The sequence below is a fragment of the Gadus macrocephalus genome, chromosome 18 (assembly GCF_031168955.1).
Source record: "Gadus macrocephalus chromosome 18, ASM3116895v1".
Lineage (NCBI taxonomy): Eukaryota > Metazoa > Chordata > Actinopteri > Gadiformes > Gadidae > Gadus > Gadus macrocephalus.
The window spans coordinates 14,505,522-14,526,691 of record NC_082399.1 but is presented as its reverse complement, the minus strand read 5'-3'; the positions used below and the strand labels follow the sequence as shown (position 1 = coordinate 14,526,691).

The 21,170-nt window shown below is 47.1% G+C and overlaps 1 protein-coding gene across 2 annotated transcripts; it reads left to right on the top strand.

The window, feature by feature from the left end:
• Window positions 1–4,905: 4,905 nt before the first annotated feature.
• LOC132446181 (60 kDa lysophospholipase-like) lies at window positions 4,906–20,516 on the top strand. Of its 2 annotated transcripts, XM_060036333.1 has the most exons (18): window positions 4,906–5,322; window positions 7,101–7,230; window positions 7,716–7,751; window positions 8,712–8,823; window positions 9,111–9,236; window positions 9,662–9,745; window positions 10,275–10,401; window positions 10,772–10,884; window positions 13,620–13,805; window positions 14,147–14,260; window positions 14,519–14,638; window positions 15,416–15,511; window positions 16,471–16,634; window positions 16,948–17,034; window positions 17,537–17,636; window positions 17,981–18,046; window positions 18,233–18,271; window positions 18,838–20,516. In XM_060036333.1, exons 1-17 carry the CDS (start codon window positions 5,154–5,156, stop codon window positions 18,248–18,250), a joined length of 1,848 nt encoding a protein of 615 aa, XP_059892316.1. In that variant the 5' UTR covers window positions 4,906–5,153; the 3' UTR covers window positions 18,251–18,271; window positions 18,838–20,516. The 2 variants fall into 2 exon arrangements, with proteins under 2 accessions (XP_059892316.1, XP_059892317.1); XM_060036334.1 differs by lacking the exon at window positions 7,716–7,751 and having other exon boundaries at window positions 4,907–5,322.
• The last annotated feature ends 654 nt before the right edge of the window (window positions 20,517–21,170 follow it).

Sequence of the window (21,170 nt, the reverse complement as noted above, 5' to 3'; positions counted from 1 at the left end):
GTAACCCTTCTTGGAACCGGGTTTGGAACAGAACCCCTAGGGGGGATGGCGACGGCGTCTGGCCGGGCCTGCCGCACCCCCCTGGTCGCAGCGCCTCAGGTAGCGCGCCGTTTCTTCCCGGCCCCCTGAGTAGCCGAAGGGGCTGCACGGCCACCTGGCGCCACCCCGGGCGCGGGTGGCTTCCTCGCCCACGCGCCACTGTGCTCCGGCGGCTTGTTCTGGCCCCGGCCGGCCCCGTGGGTTGGGTGGGGCTGACGCTTCTGGCCGCGGTAAGCCGGCGGAGGAGCGCGGGGCTGGGTGAACACCTGGCCGGGTGCGTTGGCGGGGAAAGGCGCTCTTCTGGGAAGACACAGTCGCAGCGCCTCACCCTCCCTCTTTTTTTCCTCCCAGCGTTTCAGCATGACATCATACGCCGGGCCAAACAGGCCTTTCGGGTCCACGGGCACGTCTAGGAGTTGGGTTTTCTCCCTCAGAGAGAGACTGGAGAGGTTCAGCCACCTCGCCCTCTCCTGAGCGACCATCAGCGCCATGGCCCTTCCGGACGCCTGGACAGCGCTCCTGTGAAGGCGCAGGCACAGGTCCGTCACCACGCACAGTTCATCCCAAAGGGCTGGGGTGGGTGACGAGGACATGTCGAGCTCCAGCTCAGCCTGGTAGGCCAGCAGCAGCGACGACGCGTTGAGCGCCTTCACCGTCGTCGCCATCGCCTTGTAGCCCTTCTCGGTCATTGATGACTGGAAGGAGTCGGCTCTGGACGGCAGTGTAGGGCTCGCTGAAGTCATGGCGGACTTCTGCGTGGGGTGGAGGTGCGACGCCAGCAGTGGTTCAACCGGAGGAAGATGGGAGAACCCCTTTTCCTCCATACCGGCCCAATCCAGACCCGATCCACCCTGGACGGGGATCTTGGCTGAGAGAGGCTTGCCCCAAGACCGGGTCGCTTCCTCCAGGCACTCGGGAAAGGCCGGAAGTAGCAGACTGGTTGAAGCCTTCGCCTTCGGGAGTCGCTTGCCCTCGTACCGAGATGTGGCGGTCTCCACCGGGGCCTCCGGCCACTCGATGTTTAGCCGCGCAGCCGCCCTCTTGCAGGCCTCGTGTAGGTCCATGCTCACGGCCGGGTTCGGGGAGGGGGTGCACGCACCGCCCACCACCATAGGCGACGCGGTGCGCGGGGAAAAGGAATCATCATCCTCGTCCTCATCAGAGCCGAGGCTAATGGATTCCCCCCCCGACTCGGAGTGATCGCCCTCGGCTTCGTCGGGCCCTTCCAGCAGGTTAGCCTCGAAAGCGTCGGGCTGAATCAACTCCAGCGGCTGGGAGGCGTCGGTGAGGTCCACCTCCGATCCCCAGCTGGTTCCCAGTGGGGCGGAGAGCCCCTGGGAACCTCCCGCTAGCTCCGGTAGTGGAGGGTCGGTTACCCCCATTACCGGATCATCTGTGCTGAGCTTCGCCTGCTTAGTCAGCCGGCGTTTGCGGGTTTTATTTGAAAACCGTGCGCAATGCTCGCAGGTAGGCGGGAATGCAAGGGCAGCCTTGGCATGTTCCAGCCCAAGGCAGCGAATGCAGGCGGTGTGGCTATCCGCTCCCGACATTTTGTTCCCGCACGCGCAGAACTTTGTCGGAGGCTTCCCCGAGCCCTCGGTTAGGGTAGGTTCAACCTCTGACTGCATGTTCTCGCCTTCCGTTTATGCCGGCTGCTGTTTGGTGACAGGTCAGCCTGGACACGGGTGTAGCTAGTGTAGATGCTAGCAGCTAGTATGGATACTAGCAGAGGCTACTGTTTGGTGACAGACTAGCTTACTTCTTCAATCTCACAGAGGTCAGAGGTAGCGATAGGCTAGCGTTCGGTGACCGAGGGGTTAGCTCGCTCAGTGAACAGTGTGCTAGTCCGTCTACGACTTCTGTCTGCGAGGTGCTTCTAGGAGCGAGAAGAGGTTAAAGACTGAAGAGATGACGTGACGACGGGGCTTATGTAGTAGGAGGGAGCCCCTCCTCTGCAGGCAGACGTCACGTCTGTTGGCCAGTCACGACTGGCGTAGTGTAAAATTGCTTCTGGGGGACAGCGCGAGGGGCGTGTCCCATAGTGAGATACCGAATGAATATTGAAAGAAAACAGCCCCCGTGTGGGTTGCGTAGGTGTTGTTTGCGTCGCGTACAAAAATACGTCACGGCCCTTACGCGCAGCCGACCCCGCCCACGTCCAGGAGGTACTATTTGCGGTGGAAAACGACACGTGCTGCTACCGTGTCGAGTCGAGCTACATGTGCGGTGGAAAAGCGGCATTAGACGCTTATTAGTATACAAGACCACACAGAACAAGGGAGACAACAAGTCTGACTGGACATACACAAAATACATCACAATAAAACTAGACCCATGCGTTGATAGATAGATAGAAAGATAATTAAATATGTTCTATTATTTGCCTTGCGGAGCCAGCCAATCCTGTGCGCGTATGCAAATTAGCCATGTGCGCCTAACACAAGAAAGAAGTAATGTTGAGAAGTCATATTAAAAACGGATAGCAAGCAAAAGTCGAACCAGACTGTATCAATCACATACTTTGGGTACATTCTAACTTAAGGTAAGAGGCTTGTCTTGAAATCTTTGCAGTGACTGAATGTTGATGATAAAAAGGATTGTTTTGCATAAGATGAGTGTGTGCGACTGTGCGCGACTGTGCGTGTGTCCTTTTCGGCGTCTGCATACTGCATGGTTATGAAGGCCTTGTGGTTAGTTGTGGTCTTAGTGAAGCAGCCTAGAGTTGGAGTGATTGTGTACGGGCGTGCGAGAGTGAGAGAGAGAGAGCACACCCGCCGTGGTGATGTTTGGCTTGTTGTGGGCTGTCTGTCAGCATCCGCCGGGTTGGACTGTGTGCTTTGTGTATGTGTTCAATGTACATCTGTCTGGTCCTATTTGCGGTAGATTGATGGTTAAATAATGTCACGATCGGTTATACTTGCAGGCACTCATTTGCAAGTGCACTGATTGCTGTCCGATAGGCTAAGTTAGCCCTAGCTAGCATTATGCCTTCTATTTCTAGATATTCGGACTAAATTTACCGGTACTTACGACATAATCGCTGTCTCTAGATATAAAGAGAACGTTGACTTTCACTCGGTGATATTCACTGACAGTAAAAATAAATAAAAGTGTCGTTATTGCATGCACTGCTGTTCATTGACTAGCTCAAGCGCTCGTTGCTGCGTTGCTAAATGATTGCAACTCTCCACTCATTCTCCTCTGACCATGCATTTAATTGGCTTTGACCGCCATCAGTTCTCGGCAATTGCTCATTCGCCCTCTCACGTCTGACAGGTTCGAAATGATACTGCTGTCGGCCATCATACATGTTATTTGTGGTTCTTGCCACCTTACTGTCCGTCCACACCAGAAGCGAATTGAGCGACCAAATCGCCGGAAGTCATTCACTTTCTATGGGCAAGAGCGACCAAAGCGACCAACGCTACCAGCGGCCAAAGTTGAGCGACCAGAGCGTCAAAAAGAAGTTGAAAACTTTTTAACTTTATGCAAATGACTATTATTCGCTTCAGCGACCAAACACTGACAGCCAATCGGAATGTAGACGCTCTTCACTTGCGTGGATCCCAGGGAACATCGGCAGGCACTTTGGTTCCTACCTACCTTTATTCACTCACTGAACAAAATGTCGGCTGAAGTATTAATCGCGGCTGTAACTGGGCACCCGGTGTTGTACGAACCCACCCTTTTTCAGTTCAGAGATCGAAACGCCATAGTGGTTTGGATATCAAGTGATGATAAGCAATCTAACCAACCAATCGCGTGTAGCATGCTTTAAACAAAACCGTCACATAAACAAACTAATCGACAAGACGAGGGATAAATGACAAGGGATATATCTCTTGTCTTTTATCCCTCTATTCCCCACTATTCACGGAGCCTGAGGTGAATAATTTTTAATTAAATAGTCTAGATAGATAGATAGTCAAGTCTTTATTAATACCAAACGACACAAATACCACCTAAATGGGAATCCATTTAGGTGGTTCGTCCCACAAAGGACAGTAGCCTACAAGACCACACAGAACAAGTCTGACTGGACATACACACAATACATCACATTAAAACTAGACACGCGTTGATAGATAGATAGACAGAAAGACCTAGATAGATAGATATGTTCCATTATTTGCCTTGCGGAGCCAACCAGTCCTGTGCACGTATGCAAATTAGCCATGTGCGCTAACGTCTATATTGTTTTGAATGCGACGAATGAGTGCAGATCATGATTTGCAGATCCAGATCAGTGAAACATATTTCAACTACTACAGCACGCAGGGTTTTTTGTTCTCGGTTGTAATTAGCCTACATTTTAGGATTTTTATATTGGGGGGAATCACTGTCCTACTTGTTGTCGAAGCACTTTATCGAACAAGCAAAACCGTCTCGGCAATATGGCCAAGGTGTATGGGAGAGTTCAATATTTGATATGGCTGTCTGTAGGGCCTACTAAACGCATACGGCTCCTTTAAATGCGTCTGCATAATTGAATTGTACGTCATGAGCGACTTGAGCGACCAAAGCGAACAGAAAAATTCGCAGCGAAAATTCGCAGCGACTTTGGTCGCTCCTGGTGTGGACGTACAGTTAGACGCCATAGTTCTAGTAGGCTGAGGCTACCTTCCACCACCTGATATATGTACCCTTTAATCACAACTTCCGGTTAACCTGCACGTAGGTCTTTAACATGCAGGAAGAAGCTGTAAATTCCGGCCGTTATATTTTTTTTGAAGAAATGTGGAATAATAGGATTGTTTTTAGCCACCTGTTTGTGTCATCTTTTGTATTTATATCCACACATCGGCTTTGTAGCAGGGAGAGATTTGATTGGCTGCAGTAAGCGTCTACAGAGACCCCTATACGTCAGACACGCCCTAGGTCATCCGTTGACGGACGCAATCGCATGTATCGTCACTAAAGTGTCACTACACACTTTAACGCAGAACCATAAACGTTCACTACTGCGTCTAAGCGTCTGCGTGGTCATTGCGTTGCGGGAACGTGGGACCATAGAGAAGACTCCACTGTTGTGGTCGGATTTAAAGCTAGGGCCAGAGCCGAGAGGGGTTTAGTATAAGACGTCTACGTCGAATCCTCCCTCGATCTCTGAAAACATGACTTCACTCGCTCGAGCTTTGTCTAATTCCAAAACCAGCGACGCGGAGTGTCTTGATAGCCTCCCCAACGCGATGCGAAACTGCACGCTGCATGGCAGTAGGCGAGAGGTTCGGGTACTGGTCATCAACACCGGAGGAACCATCGGAATGAAGAGTCATAACGACGGTAAATATCTATCCATGTTCTCAGATGAGCCGGGAGAGAGTATCACGTTTCTAGGGAATCATCTGATGGACCATCTACTTGGACATTTAGGATGTAGTTTACGCTGAGCCTACTACGTGCGTTAGTGAGTAATTCATTGCAAGGAATAATAAAAAATAACAATAACAACTACATATAGGCATACTGCTGTTTAGGTTGAAGCATCACACTCCTGATGACTTGCACACAGGCACGCTGTTCAATCATTTCGCTGAAGGTTGGGATCTGGAAGAGCGCTAGTCAACTATGTGTCTGTGAAGGTTTCAAATCAACATCGTGTCGACCATTGATCAAGAGTATTCTTGATCATTAAAGAAATAAAATAAAAGCTACTTCACCAAGCTTGGATCAATCCAAGCTTAGGGCTGAAGTTGGCTCATAACACGCAAGCAGATGAGAGATGTATGTTGTCCTAAACCATAAACAATATTTCTTAAACACACACACTGGAAAGTTGAGACAAATTCCTATTATGTTCTGCATAAATGCCAATAAAGAAAAAATCCTAATCCTAATGTTGCTATTACAGTTTAGCTCTGAGTCCATAACTACACCAAGATGTAGGAAGGAACCTGGTTTTAGTCTTCACTGATCGAGATTCGGTAAGAGCCGTAACTTAACACTTTCATCTTTGGCACCAAGAATTATTTTCAGGTTTATCTTTATTTAGCTGGGGGAAATTGTGGCACATCAATTCATTAATTTGAACAATGCCCTTGATGAGTGAATCAACCTGACCATTCCTGCAATGTTCCCTACCTATAGAATTATAAAAGTCAGCCTGACCCCACAGGAGTCATTCACCCATATGTCCAGTAATAGGGGTGGAGCGAGTTGGCCTTCTTCAGTAGCGATGCTAAAAAGTAACTCAATGCTCACTGTGTAAATATAACTACTCATGCTTGCAGTCGAGGGTGACAGAGCCCAGCACACAGGTTCATGTTACAAGGAGTGACATCAGACGTGATGACGGAATAACACCAAAATATCAGTTTTGTGGTTTTCTTCCCTAAATTGTTCAGTGTGTTTTCCTGGTGCTTCACAGTATTGGAAGGCCAATACTGAGATTGGATGGAAGGCTTTCTTGGATTTCAATTCTTTGAAGTCTAGGGGATGCATTTCTAGATGAATTCATATGTGCTATGCTACCAATTCCTTTTGTGATATGTGATGTTTTTTAAACAATTTGCCTGTTTCTTTGGAGCGTTCAAACCTTCAAGTAGTAATAACGGCAAAGTGAACTGAAAGGTTACGCAACAACTGTGTGATAATAACAGCAACCCACAGATTCATGGAAAGCTTAAAGTGGCCTGGCCCAAATACAATAACAAACATGGAGGTCTTCCTGACATGCAGTATGTCTGAAGGCACATATCAACTGCAATTGTCAAGGCTGAAATTGACGGTTGATAATGTACTTCTCCTCAACTAAGTGAAAGATCCAATGGTTTATGTATTGAAATAAAAAATCGTACATTAAAGTACTTCAGTACGAAAACACTTCTCAGGTTTGAATAAGCTTCAACGATTTTTCTCACACTGTGAATACGTAATGTAACGCTAACATGTAAACAAGAAAAATAAAAAAAGTTATATTGTATTCTTGCGCATGTGCACCAAGTGCATTTTTCCTTGTTACCAGCAAAGTTCACTCTCAGCCAGGTTTCTGGGTTGCTTGTTTGTAACACCGCCCCAAACGCGTGCCTCTCAAAGGCTGATTGTTTTTGTCTCACCCCCAGTCCTCTCACCGGAATCCAATGCGTTTGTGGAGGGCCTGCGAAAGCTGACCACCTTCCACGATGAGCAATATGCCCAGGACACAGGCTTGTACGAATTCTACGATACCCCGGACAAAACACTGGTCCTGCCGTAAGCCTTTCGTCCACCAAGACACCTCTTCATAGCATATGTCATAAATATATTGCCTGTTAAGCCCTTTGAGACTGTACCTGTGATTAAGGGCTATACAAATAAAATTGAATTTAGCAATCCCATTGGTCTATTTAGGAGTCACCATCGAATGACTAGTAAGTTCTATACTAACTAATTAATATTTAAGAGTTGAGTATTTGTCGACCTGATGTGTGGGCTAAGGTTGTCGAAGATGTGTTCATTTCACTATGGACACAAACTCGTGCTAAAGAATGGAGGGTTCATTTTGAACTTCTAGCAAGCCACAGCACTATGTACAGGCCAAGTCATGGTTACATACTTTTCTATTCATCTCTTGGTTTATATTTAGTATCACCAGGGGTACAAAATAAAGCAACAGCCCCACCACCTCCCACCATTACTGCAACAGATACACTCTGCATCCTTCCTTCCTACTCTCAACTGCTCCGTTGCCCCAACAGGAACCCAAGCAGCCATGCTGAAGAGCGCTTTAAACGGTATTGTAGTACTGGAGGCATTGTGTGCGTCTCTACTATGCTTTTGTCGTGTCGCCTGAAAACCTTGTGCCATGAGCACGTTTTAAGATCCTGCTTGCAGTTCAGAAAAGGCCTTGCTGAGATTCCCGAGGCACATTGAAGCTACTCTTATTAGTCAGTTTGGTCATGGGTCATGTGACATCCTCCCTCTGTGACTTCAATACCAGTAGAGAGGGTGGCTGGCTTTGGGCCAAAGAAGAAGCTTTGAAGAAAAGGCTTTTTGTTTGTGGATGTTGCTCATCTCCTGGGGTATCTCTCCTTCTGAAGCTGTTAACTCCCTTTTTCTGCTCTTCTCTTGGCACTTTTGAAATATCTCAATATTGAGTTGAGATAATCCTAATTGAAATGTTAATATGCATGTGTTTTGCATTGCAATTTGGATATGTGTTGGCATGATTGCATTTCTTTTTTGCACATTTTTTCAGTAAAGAGGTAATGGCGAGAGGTAATGGCGAATGAGGAAACCTCTGAGGCCGGTCTGAGGGGGGCGCTGGATCATTTGCTTTTGCCTAGAATGTGTTAAACATTGATTCCCAGGGACGGAATTGGTTTGGCTAATGATTTATCCAGATGCTTTATTTGTTGTTTATTGAGAGACGGGCCACAAGGCCGGCCCACACCCCCACAACCTTTATTCCCCCCCCCCCCCCCCCCCCCCCAAAACACACTCACAAGCACAGACTCGAATGTTAGTCCTCCATTCTTCCCATCCGTTCTCTTAACGCTCTCCAGTTTAAGCATAAACTAGGATTAACAGAATGAACGTATGATTTCCTGTGTGATCCATTGCTCCTTTTCATTGTTATGCTGAATATCCACCTTTGTTGTAACTGCTGTATTCACTGCTTACTTTTAACGCCCTTCCTTTTAATCGGCTGGGTAATGTTTTTTGATAATTGCAAAGTCGACGTCTTTTCACAGGTCGTACAAGGACAATAAACGGGTGGTGTACACCTTTCTAGAGTACAGCCCCTTACTGGATTCCTCCAACATGTCGACCGAGGACTGGGGAAAAATCGGGAAAGACATCGAGGTATGTGAGGCCCAATTATTAGTTTCTCTGCAGCACATTAATTATCATGCCCTTTGGGTAACGAAATGTTAGTTGAATAAACAAGGCCAGAAACCTAGCTGCAGGCATCATAGAGCATGATGTTTCACACCCTTCTGCTCATCAATTAAATATAAGGTGAAACATTTAAGAAGAAGGCATTGCTGGTGCGTGTTGGATAGATGTGTCTGCTCATTGACTAAACAAAATGTGTTTTCCATAGATTGGTCATCTCAACCTTTTAAACCGTCTTAAATTTGTCTCGGTAGAAAAACTACGAGTGCTACAATGGCTTCGTGATCCTCCACGGCACGGACACCATGGCCTACACGGCCTCCGCCCTGTCCTTCATGTGTGAGCACCTGGGCAAGCCCGTCATCCTCACTGGCTCCCAGGTAACGTGCTTGGTGGCACTTAGTTCTATGAACATCCTTACTGTGCTGGCAGTGTCGTCATCCTCATCTTATCCGCTTATCCGGGGTCGTGTCGCGGGGGCAGCAGCTCAAGCTTTATTTATACTGTCGTTATACATATTGTTTCTCCTTCTTCCGACAAATGTACTTATTGTAGGTTGCTTTGAATAAGGCGTCTGCTGAATGCCCCAAATGTCACTGTTAAAGTCTGTCTACTTTACTTTTGTATCGACAGGATAGTTGAGTGTGTTGAAAGAGTGAGGGTGTGACATGTATCATAAGACATTTAAACCCGGGTAACCAAGGCATATTGTCGCCCGACTGGTTTGCACATCAGTGGGGTTAGTCACCGATGCACCACTTTTCAAATGTAATTATTTGATTTGAAAACATAAACTTTCTTCCAGGTGCCAATTTATGAAATGAGGAGCGATGGCAGGGACAACCTGATGGGGGCGCTGCTGATTGCTGGACTGTTTGTAATTCCAGAGGTGAGCAATAAGAGGCTGCTACTGTTGGCAACTGCAGGTAGATACTACGTATATGTTGCTACTGTGTGTCAGTTGATTCTTCTATTAATATTTGTAAATCAGACAGAAAATTTGTCATTGTTTTGACAATTTGTTATAGTTTTATGTGGAGGGAAGGAAACAAAACTTAACATTCTCAGTCAACGAGATTGTTGGGTAAACGTAGGTGTGTTTCACAACAGCAGGTGATTATCTCAAACAGTAAGAGGACTGTCAGGGAGTTCAACAAGATACTGGGAAGACAATGAAAACTAATTGATTATACTCCCTTTTTTACAGGAAAGATGAAACAGTTGATATGTTTGACACTATTTTAGCTGAATTCACTTGTCTAGCGAGTGAATGAATCTATAATGGTTTAGCTTGAACCAACCTCCTTCCCGACAGACGTTTGGTTCATGGCTGCTGTCCTCATCAGAAAGATTGTACTATTAAATCCATATTCCTCTATCAAAATACATTGTTCACCTGCACGCCTCTTCCTATCAAGGTATGCGTGTACTTCCGCAACAAACTGTACAGGGGAAACCGCGTCACCAAAGTGGACACCGGGAGTTTCAATGCCTTTGCCTCCCCTAACCTGCCCCCCCTGGCCAAGATGGACGTGGATATAACAGGTAATGGATGAATAAATGGATGGATGGATGATTGAATGGCTTGTCATGGTGCTAGCTTTTACATTTACATTTACATTGAGGGCATTTAGCAGACGCTTTTATCCAAAGCGTCATTTGTCATTCGTCATTTGTCATATATTGTTGCACTTCTTATGACATTTGTCATAAGAAGTGCATCAATATATTGCTGTCGGTATATTGATCGCTAGGCTAACCCATTCCCCGTGTTACAGCAATGATAGCAGCTACAGGTGATGGATGAATGAATGGACGGATGGATGATTGAATGGCTTGTCATGGTGCTATCTTATCGTTTGTATTTCCAGTTGTGGTTACCGTGGCGATTTAGTTAATGCTCGGTCCCCCACAGTCAACTGGGACACGGTGTGGAGAGCCAACACCTCCACCAAGTTCCGCGTGCGCACAGAGCTGAACCGCAACGTGGGCCTGCTGAGGCTGTTCCCTGGCATCACCGCGGCAACCGTAAGTCAGCCAGGGGGGGAGGGGAGACGGCGGGAGACAGCTACAAATAGGGGAGGGAGGGAGGGAGGGAGGGAGGTTGATACACAAAGAGGGAGGGAGTGGGAGGGAGCAAGTAAGTAAGCTTGAGGGAGGGAGGGAGGGAGGGAGGGAGGGAAAGGGGTTAGGGGAGGGAGTGAGGGAGAGGGTAAGGGAGGCAGAAAGAGGGGGAAAGGGAGGGAGGGTATATATACGGGGAGTCCACAAGGGAGGGAGAGGGGGAGGATTGGAGAGCGATTGATCCACAGTGTGCGCCTCGTGGCCACAGGTAGTTTCGTAAGCTGTCTCAGGTGGTGTTGAGTCAGAGTCTGGAGGTCTTCTGTATGGCTCTTGGTCATCAGTTGGAAATGGCTCATTAACTTTTGTAGTCATTCATTCTCTCACATGCAGAGGGATCAGAAAGGTCATTATAAACATTGGTGACATCGAAAATCATCCAAATATCTTTCCTATTTTGCTATTAGTTTCAAGCCCATTAGTGGGTGATAATATTTGTTGTCTCAGAACGAGATTGCACTATGAAATGTAAATTGAAAAACAATCATGATCTTGTCTGCAGTGTTAGCGCCATTCCATTATCTCAATGCGTGTGAATTAGCCGAAATACCTTTTGCTTTTGTCTTCTTTGACATCCATATGTGTAATCTACTATGCATGTGTATGTGTACTGCACAGGCTTTGCTCAGTTATAGGAATACATTTCACTATGTTATGACGATAAGCTCCAAACAACACGGGGCTATGGCATGAAGGAAGCCCTCCATCTTGCCATGCGTCTGTCTTCTAAAGTATTGGTAGTGGTATTGGCAGTAGTGGTAGTGTCCTTTCCTCTGCAACTTCTTACAGAATTCTGAGAATAGCATCCGTGTTTTACACAAATATTTGCTCGAGAAAGACTTTGTTTATTTCCTTCCCTGTAATTAGTCACCTGACCCATGTTTGTAAACGGCCTAAGTTAAATATAGGCCACCCACAAACCGTTTCCACTCCAATTCCAGTCCAATTCGCCTCGCCACAGGAGCCCTTCCCCGTGGTAAAGTCTGGTGTTTATGCCTCTAAAGGGACCTTACGCCTACTGCAGTGGCAAATAGGTATTTAAATCAAATGTCTTTATCCACACTCCTGAAGGACCAGGAGACACCAAATGTTTGTCTTACTGCGTGGCTTGTCACCTGCACTCGATAAACTGTACGACAATCCAAGATCCACTCACAATCTGGCCTGTTAGATCCCAGTCTAACGCCATATTAATTTCCTCAATTTATTTTTCCAATTTATTTTTGTGTTTTGTGATTTCCCTTATGCCAGTACTACCTGGCTCTGTTCGGATGTCCCCAGCAATCCTTTGGCCCCAGGAAATTATTCTAATATTTAGTTTTTCATCCAGAGATGAAAAGAGAGCTGCTTTCCTGTCTCCGTCTGTTCCTGTTACCCCTTCAACCATCAAAAGTCTCTGTCTCTAGCTCTGTGTCTGTGTCTGTCTCTAGCTCTGTCTCTGTCTCTATCTCTGTCTCTGTCTCTGTCTCTTCTCCCTCTGTCTCTAGCTCTGTCTCTAGCTCTGTCTCTAGCTCTGTCTCTAGCTCTGTCTCTAGCTATGTCTCTGTCTCTAGCTATGTCTCTGTCTCTAGCTATGTCTCTGTCTCTATCTCTTCTCTCTTCCCTCTTCTCTCTGTCTCTCTCTCTGTCTCTATCTCTGGCTCTATCTCTGTCTCTGTCTATCTCTCTGTCTCTAGCTATGTCTCTGTCTCTAGCTCTGTTTCTGTCTCTGTCTCTCTCTCTCTTCCCTCTTCTCTCTGTCTCTCTCTAGGTCTCCCTCCCTGCCTGCCTTGGGTGACATTGTTCACTGTACCGCAGCAGTTTGCTTTGGGTTCGAACTAAGTGCTTCAGTCTGTACAAGAGGCTTGGGGCAAAGTGTATCCGTCTATTGTATCAGCAAACGGCCCTTCTTGCTGGGCATTTGAGTGCTGTCCCACTTTATGTTCAGAGTGACGATACAAGCCTAGTTACATTCTTTCTGCTCATGTCTTTGTAAGTTACTGGTCGCCTCCCCCACCCCCTCTTCCTGGGGTTTAGCGGTTTCACCTCCAGATGCCATGGTTACCGGCGGGAAAGGGAGTCTCTGGGTGCCAGTCAAGCGGTGACGGGGATGGCAGCAGCACAAGACAACAGCAGATGTGCTTTTAGGAGAGGAGCTGGGATCACATGCAGGGACAGGGAGGGGGGAGTAGAGCCATAACGCTGGACAGGGAAGGGCAGTTGAGGTTCAGGTTTAGCAAAAAAGGCCAAATTATACTTGTGTGTTGAGTTGTAGGTACGCAGCAGATGTCGAGGTCGGGATGCAGTTACGACTCTGAGTCCGTGGTTCTGAGCACTCTGACACTTATTCAGCGACATCTAGTGATCTCTTTAACGGGGAGCTGATGTGTCGTAACTAGGAACATGTGTGAAAACGAATCATGAATGCACCGACAAACCCAGTAGGAAAGGCGAGGCCGGCGGTGCATCTCCATCACCCCGACTTGTAGCTAGGTTTTCGGAGGGGGGCACATAACCTCGGGGACTCTTAGGGGCTCTTGCAGGGGACAGAGACCCAGTGACCGACACAAAGTCCCATGTAGCCTCGACTCCACCCGTGTGTCTTGTCGGTTCCGTGGAGTCCATGTAAAGCGTGGTCTGACGCGTCTGCTCCGTGTGCGCAGGTGAGGTCGTTCCTGCAGCCGCCCATGGAGGGCGTGGTCCTGGAGACCTACGGCACCGGGAACGCCCCCGACAACCGCGCCGACCTCCTGGCCGAGCTGAAGGAGGCCACGGACCGCAGCGTGATCATCATCAACACCACCCAGTGTCTGAGGGGCACCGTGTCCAAGGTCTACGCCACGGGCGAGGTAGGAGCTAGCGCGGGCTAGCCATCAGAGAAGGGCTTCTGCTGAGTGGGTCAGGAGTAAATGGTAACAAAAGTGTGAATGAATAACCACGCAAACAAATGCTATTGGGGAAAACAACCAACCAAGGGCGTGGCTGAAGTCACATTTGAAGGTGGTTCTTCAATCTTAATTAATTGGAATTTAAACGAACTGAATCCTACCATCGTCCTGTGCAGTTTTTAAATGCAGTCGAAATGTCGTCAAAACTGAAATAAGAGGAATCGTTTGGAGGAGAAGTCCCTAAAATGGCAGACGAGGAAAATGAGCCCTTGGATGGTAGCCACCCGCCTGCCTCTCCCCAGGTCCTGTATAAAGCGGGGCTGCTGCCCGGCGTGGACATGACCCCCGAGGCGGTCCTCTCCAAGCTGTCTTACGTGTTGGCCATTGAAGGGCTGGACCACCAGACCAAAAAGAAGGTGGGTCTTGCATTTAGATTTACATTCAGGGCATTTAGCAGATGCTTCTATCCACAGCGACTTACATTAAGTACATTTGTTAGAAGAAGGAGAAACAATATATCGCTGTCGGTACAGGGAGGACGTTCGTAGAACCAAGTGCCAAGCACTAACAATTGTTTGTCAGTTTAGCAACACGCCGATGTGGTTGTGACTACTGCTGACCCACACGTTTGCATGCTTATCTTTGGGTTCCTGCACGTGCCTCACATGGTCCAGATGATGGCCCAGAACCTGCGAGGGGAGATGATGGCAGACCTGGCGGGAGCCAAGCTCAACCTGAGTGACAGCCGCTTCATCCAGGTCATCGCCAAGTCGCTCAGCATCAGCTGCAAGGAGGTCAGTCTGAACGGGAAGATGCTTTACGTTTTACGCCCTATCTGAGATGCAGCATGTGGAAAGTTTAGTGTTTTTCAATGAGATGCAAGCCTCTGTCTCCATCAGCCAGGGATTCTGCACACCGCACACGATCAAGCCCTGGATTCATAGTTTTCTCCAACAGTGCCGGCATACTCTAAAATCCACAAGTGTTTAGACGCCACTGGGCATGCTCACAGACTTGGGAGTCACACTTGGGGAACAGTGAGAATGTCATGCCATGGCTGCGATGATTCTGTGTGTGAGTGCAGAGCAGCTTTTCAACAAATCGTGAGGGAAAGTGTAAGCGGGGCCATTTTTTAAATGATAGGAACGCAGCCTAAGCCTTAACTTCTGGATCCAAATGTGCTCAGTGCCCAGCTGCTGGTGTCCTTGACCGTCGGCGGAAAGGTTTATAGCAGTTGGTGTCTCTCCCCGCCCTGCTCGTGATGACCTGTATCTGAAGAAAAGATTTGGGATAAACAGCCACTGAAGGGTGTGACTAAAGTCACATTTGATGGTGGTTCTTCAATCTTAATTGAATTGAACTCTTGGAGTTGCTCCAAGACTTGCTCCATTCTAACATTGTCCTGTGCAGTTTATGAATACAGTCGATATTGAAAAAGGGGATACTACTGTGGCAGTAATCCTAGTACTCGTTTTCACTGTGTTGCAGAGATAAGATGAGAATAAGATTTGTTGATAGCTCTGTCAAAAGCGACGGATGAAGCTTCCCTGATTTTGAATGCCGTTCCCCAGGAACTGGAAGCCATCCGTGATGCCCTGGCCCCCCCGCTGGCCTGCGCCGCCGCCAAGATCGGAGACGTGGAGGCCCTGGAATCCATCCGGGAAATGGCAAGTAACACTGAATTAAACACAAAATAATAATGTTGCATGACAGGTAGGGCTGCAACGATGAGTCGACCAAGCGAGAAAATTCATTCAATCTTATTTTGATAGTCATTTATCAAGTATAAGTATAAAACAATTAATTCCTAAAGCTAGAAAAGGGGATTTATTTCAGAAGCATTTATTTTTTTTCTCTTTACATCCCAACAGTAATCAATAAAGCAAATGCTCTGGGGAAAAAAAACTGGGAAAAGAAAGAAATGGCTGGTCTGTGGTTGTCCCAGGCCGGTCTGTCTACTAACCTACCCTGCTACCTGCACACAGTCTGCCCATGCACTGATCACGCATGACCAGAGCTTTCCACAAGGCTAGGCAGAGCTATTGCTAAAGCTAGCGAGCGAGTAATGTGTTTCAGGAGAGTCACTCTGGAGGAAGGCCTTCAAAATCAACCTCCAAATTGACTAACCGTACTGAAATATTGTTTTTGTTGGCTTGTCAGAAAAAGCCAGCACCTTTAAGCCTTCTCTTTGTAGTCTGTTACCTTGTGATGAAATATGCTTTGACATCTTATCGTCAAAATTATTAATCTTAAAAAGATCCTGTTAGATTCATCAACTATAAAAAATAATCGTTAGCTGCAGCCCTAAGGCCAAGACGTTGAACGCAGCAGCCTGGCAGTTAGACAGATCTACAAGATTGATGCAGATATACTTGATACTATATTATCAAGTATATCTTGATAATATAGTATGCTTTGATGTAACTTTATTTAGTCTCTCTAACATTGATCGCTTCTGTTACTTCGAGGGACCTGGGAGGCTAATATCGGCCGTGTTTCCATTGGTTCAGTTATTCTATCGTTCCTTAATAAATATATATCGCCCCGTCTGCTGTTGTAACTAGATCGTCATCCGGTCTTCATCATTTTACCAAAACACTAACGTCAGTCGTTGTGTGTGGATTAGGGGAGTTACCTGAGTGTTGGCGACTACGACGGACGCACACCGCTGCACATCGCTGCGTGCGAGGGCCACCTGAAGGTGGTCCAGTACCTCCTGGAGCACGGGTCCAGCGTCCACAGCCGGGATCGCTACGGCGACACACCCCTGTCTAACGCAGTGCGCTTCAGGTAACCCCCGCAGTAACGTTTGTGAAGGACTCTGCTTAACTGGCTTTTAATAATTGTAATATTAATAAATACTTGCCTGGCATTTATCCAATTCTGATTACCTTTTCTTTTTGTCACCACCACTCATTCAAAAAGAGCATATGATGGTAGACGCTGTATTGTCCCCTGTGTTTGCACCTCAACAACATGGACACCTCCCAACAAGTGCATCTTTGTTCTGTCGCAACCCCCCTAATTATACTCATTGGTGCCCAATTGTTACTGATGCACAACTCCTATGTTCCCCCCTCCGCCCCTCTGTGGTCTCCTGCAGACGCAAAGACATCGTGAGGCTCCTGCGGAAGACCGGAGCCCACCTGTCCCGAGAGCAGCTGGCCGTCTCGGGCACAGAGCTGTGCAGGTGAGACGCGCTCAGAGATGGTATGGGCCGGGGGGACAAACGTTGAGACGACCACCCCCACACTCGTCTTCACAGCTACGACCAGCCTCCCCAGTCTTGACGCCGAGTGGCAGCAGGAATGCTCCCAGGCTGCAAAACTCTCTCTCCCTGGCCCCCATGCACGCAGAGCCTGGCTCCTCTGTGTGGCCCCCACGCTCGGGTCGCTGGCCCTGTCGGCTCCGTCACGGTCCGGATGCTATCCTGCTGCGTCACAACATGTCCTGTAAAATGTGCTGGTTGAAGATCTGATTGTTAACCATTGTTAACCACGTCGCCGATCATGAAGTCCATGCACTACTTCTATTTCACTGTCTTTTGAAAAAATAAAACAAATGCATTCCCTTCGTTGATGCTTGCTTGCTGGTTGATATGACTGCAGCGGTTTAGATATTCTGGTCGTTTAGTGGAACGGCAGCTGTACGTCCAGGGCTACTCTGACCTCTGATACCTTGTGTGTTTTTAGCCTAGCGGCGCACGGAGACCTGGACGGTCTGCAGATCTGGCACCTGGCCGGGGCCGATCTGAACATTCCCGGGTATGACGGACAGACGGCCCTTTCAGTGGTTAGTACTGGAGTCCTTTTGCGTTTCCTTCTCCTCCCTTACTCTCCTAAAAACACCCCTCTTACGCATTTATTGTATGTTGTACGTCCTGGCACTTCAAAACAGTACGTAGCATCATGTAGCCTGTAGCGTCTTATCATAGCTATCTTCTTTATACACGGGGAATGGGTTAACCTAAGAATTGTCAGTGCATGGACCTTGGTTCTATGAACATCCTTTACAGCCAGTGATGTATTGTTTCTCGTTCTTCTGACAAATGTACTTATGCAAGTCGCTTTGGATAAAAGCGTGGAGGAGAACCATTCTAGTGTTTGAACATAACAGTAACGTGTTCCTCCTTCCAGGCCACGGGGGCTGGCAAGTTGGGGGCCGTCGCGCTTCTCAATCGCCTCCTGAGTGCCGAGGATCAGGTGAGCCCTGATTTCAGGTTTAGCTACAACCTTTTCTGTCGTTGTTCGTCGCCAATCTTCCCCCCCCCCCCCACACACACACACTCCTAAGACACAACGCAAGCCAGTAAACCCACTGAACTTTAGTGTGTTTCTCTGTCTCTCTGTCATCAACTCTTGTCTGTCTTGTCTTGTCGCCAATTCCAGGGAAAAGGTGATGAGTAGGATGATGGTGACGGGGGTGAGGTAAATGATATAGACTGTCTATGTGTGTATAACCCGTGGGATTGTCCTGTATCTGGATTCTGACCTTCCTTGCATGCTCTTTGGAATCTTCCTTTCCTTTGACCTTAAGGATTTGTTATCGTTCCTTTTTCCCCTCCTGTGTGTGAATTGGTCAGCTCTCGTTATTCTCATTTGTGGGTATATCCCTACACTTGTGATGTGTATGGAGGGCAAAGTTTCTACACTTTTGTATTGGTAAATTTAAGGTCTTGGTCGGCCCATTTTGTAAAGAAAAACAACTCAGTTAAAAGTTTAGAAGCATGATTATCATTTATCATAGGGACCATGTTGTTAATCCTACCCCACCATACCTACTCCTGCTTGGGGCTGGATCTCCAGGAAGTGCCTGCACACCTCAAACCAGTGCCAACGGCTGTCCCTGAAAGCTGCCTATCTCTGTGTGCATGGGTGCATGCGGTCAGAACAAAGCAGCCATAGTCCTCTGAACAGGCAGCCTCTGCTCCCCACCGTCCCCAACCCCCCTGTACCCCATTCTAATCCCATCTCCTCTCGCCCTTCTCCCTCAGAGGGGGATCAAGCCCAACCCCCCCCTCTGGAGGGACGCTAGACCCGGGAGGGCTCCCACGCCAGCCAGGCTCGCTCACTGCCTTTCCCAGAGCGGCGCCATCGCCTCCCCTTCCAATGTTCCAGCGAGTCCTGCCGCCTCAGCGCGTCCTCGGTCCCTTTGTGACGCGCGTCTCCGTACGCCACCAAACACGAGCACATGTCGTGAACCTTTATTTCTGGCATCACTTTTCGCCAAGGCTATGTGTGTGTGTTATTTTGATGTTCATCTATTGTATGTTCTTGTAAATGTTGTTTTTCCACTTGTCCATACCAGGCAATCAGGGAATCTTCTGTCAATGGCTCAAAAAGATGATGAGAAGAAATTGACACGCTTTGTCTGGGAATCTGTATCCCACCTGCTGTTTTAGACATCTGCTGTCCGGAGACCTTCCTATGGGTTTGTGAATTAATATGTCGGTAGTTTCTGTTAACTTACTAGAATGGAATGAGATTGCATCGTTGAATATTGTGAAATGGAAAGAAGATTTTTATTAATATTGTGAATTAATTGTTTTTTGTGAAACGAACAACGAAGTCAGCATCTGTGAACCTTAGAGCATATACATGCAACCGTCCACTTCGCCTATCCAGTATTTGCTGGTGTGTGTGTGTGTGTGTGTGTGTGTGTGTGTGTGTGTGTGTGTGTGTGTGTGTGTGTGTGTGTGTGTGTGTGTGTGTGTGTGTGTGTGTGTGTGTGTGTGTGTGTGTGTGTGTGTGTGTGTGTGTGTGTGTCAAACATACCTCTGTCAAGTCCCACTGGTTTAACACATCCACAAACTGCTTTTCAGGAATTCCCAACACACCAGACATCATTTGCATATCACAAGAGAAAAGTAGCCTGTGCCTTTGACCTGTTCATGGAGGAATCCTACTGTACAAAAAAACTGAAATACCATCCTCTAACATCTGCCATTGAAATGTGTCCTCATTGTTCTTGTCTTTGGCATTCTAGGCCATGTGCATAGGCTGGTGGTGAGTGGACTTAACATCAGTGGACTAAGTAAAAGAAGGGCCAGACAGCTAGCTAAGTACTGCTCAATATCAACTGTTATAGGGAGCATGTTCATCTGGAAAAGGAGATGTTTCCTGTACCCTTAATGATGCATTCCCATAACAAGATGTTTGTTGGTCAAATAGTTGTTGGATAATTCATCACATTTGGTTCCTAAAATGATATTAACTTGTAATGTGGAATCAAATAAAGTACATAAAATGTGTGTGCGTGTGCACATGCTCACACTTTTATTAAACCTAGTGCTACACTTGCACTTGAGATTCTTGAACCATTGTTTCCGGCCTTCTGTGTGCTGTTGTCTTTGCTGCTGAACTGATTGCGCACTGTGCTGGACTTCTGGTGCTTTTACTGAAGAGGAGTTGTTATATTTGCAGCGCTTCATTTTCACTTTTGACCATGTTTGTACCTAAAGCCAATGATAAAGTAGTTACTTGAATGTATTCTTCTAAAGCAATCAATTAAGGTTTGTTGAGTTTTTAATCTTGTGTTTCGTTGGACAGCAATCAGGGTTATGGTAAGGGTTTTGTGTACCTGTCATATCAACTATGTTTAAATGCTGTTCCTGTTTGATTCGAAATAAAATGTATGAAAAACATTTAATAAATGCGTCCCATTCTAAATAAATCTCCTGTAATAAATGGTGAAATGTTATGTCCACATCGAGCATCTTTGAACCAACCAATGAAGGTAATAGTATATTTAGATATCGCTTGATCCTTACAGGACGAATAGCTACAGTCATCAAGTCCCACTAAACGTGACTCAACCATCGCGACACAGTCCTGCGTCCTCACTACTGTCAGGTAAAAGTAACGGGGAAGCGTCGTTACTTTTGATCTCAACGGGCTGCAAATGGGGTGACCAGATCCCAATTCACCAGATGTGGGACGAAGACTACGTTTGTGTGGGACAATGTGGGATACCAATGCATTGAGGTAGTCTAAAATAACTTAAAATATGTATATTCTGCCCCTTTGCTTATAATATTATTGCCATCTGGTTGATTCAGTAGCACATAACAAATATATCTTATTTAAATGAAACTTTCCCGAGTTCTCTCACTTGAGAAAACATAGTAGGCATGGGGCTTTCATGCTATTTCACAGTGCCTCAAGTTAACACACCTGACTGCATACAATCAAATAGAATAGACAGTCAAGGCTACAATTGTTATTTCAAGTATTGTACTTTAATGTGCCTTTTCTCCAACAACAGAGCAACAACCTAACCCCAGCACAACTCAAAACACCACATTAAAGTGTTTTCTCTAGTAGAACA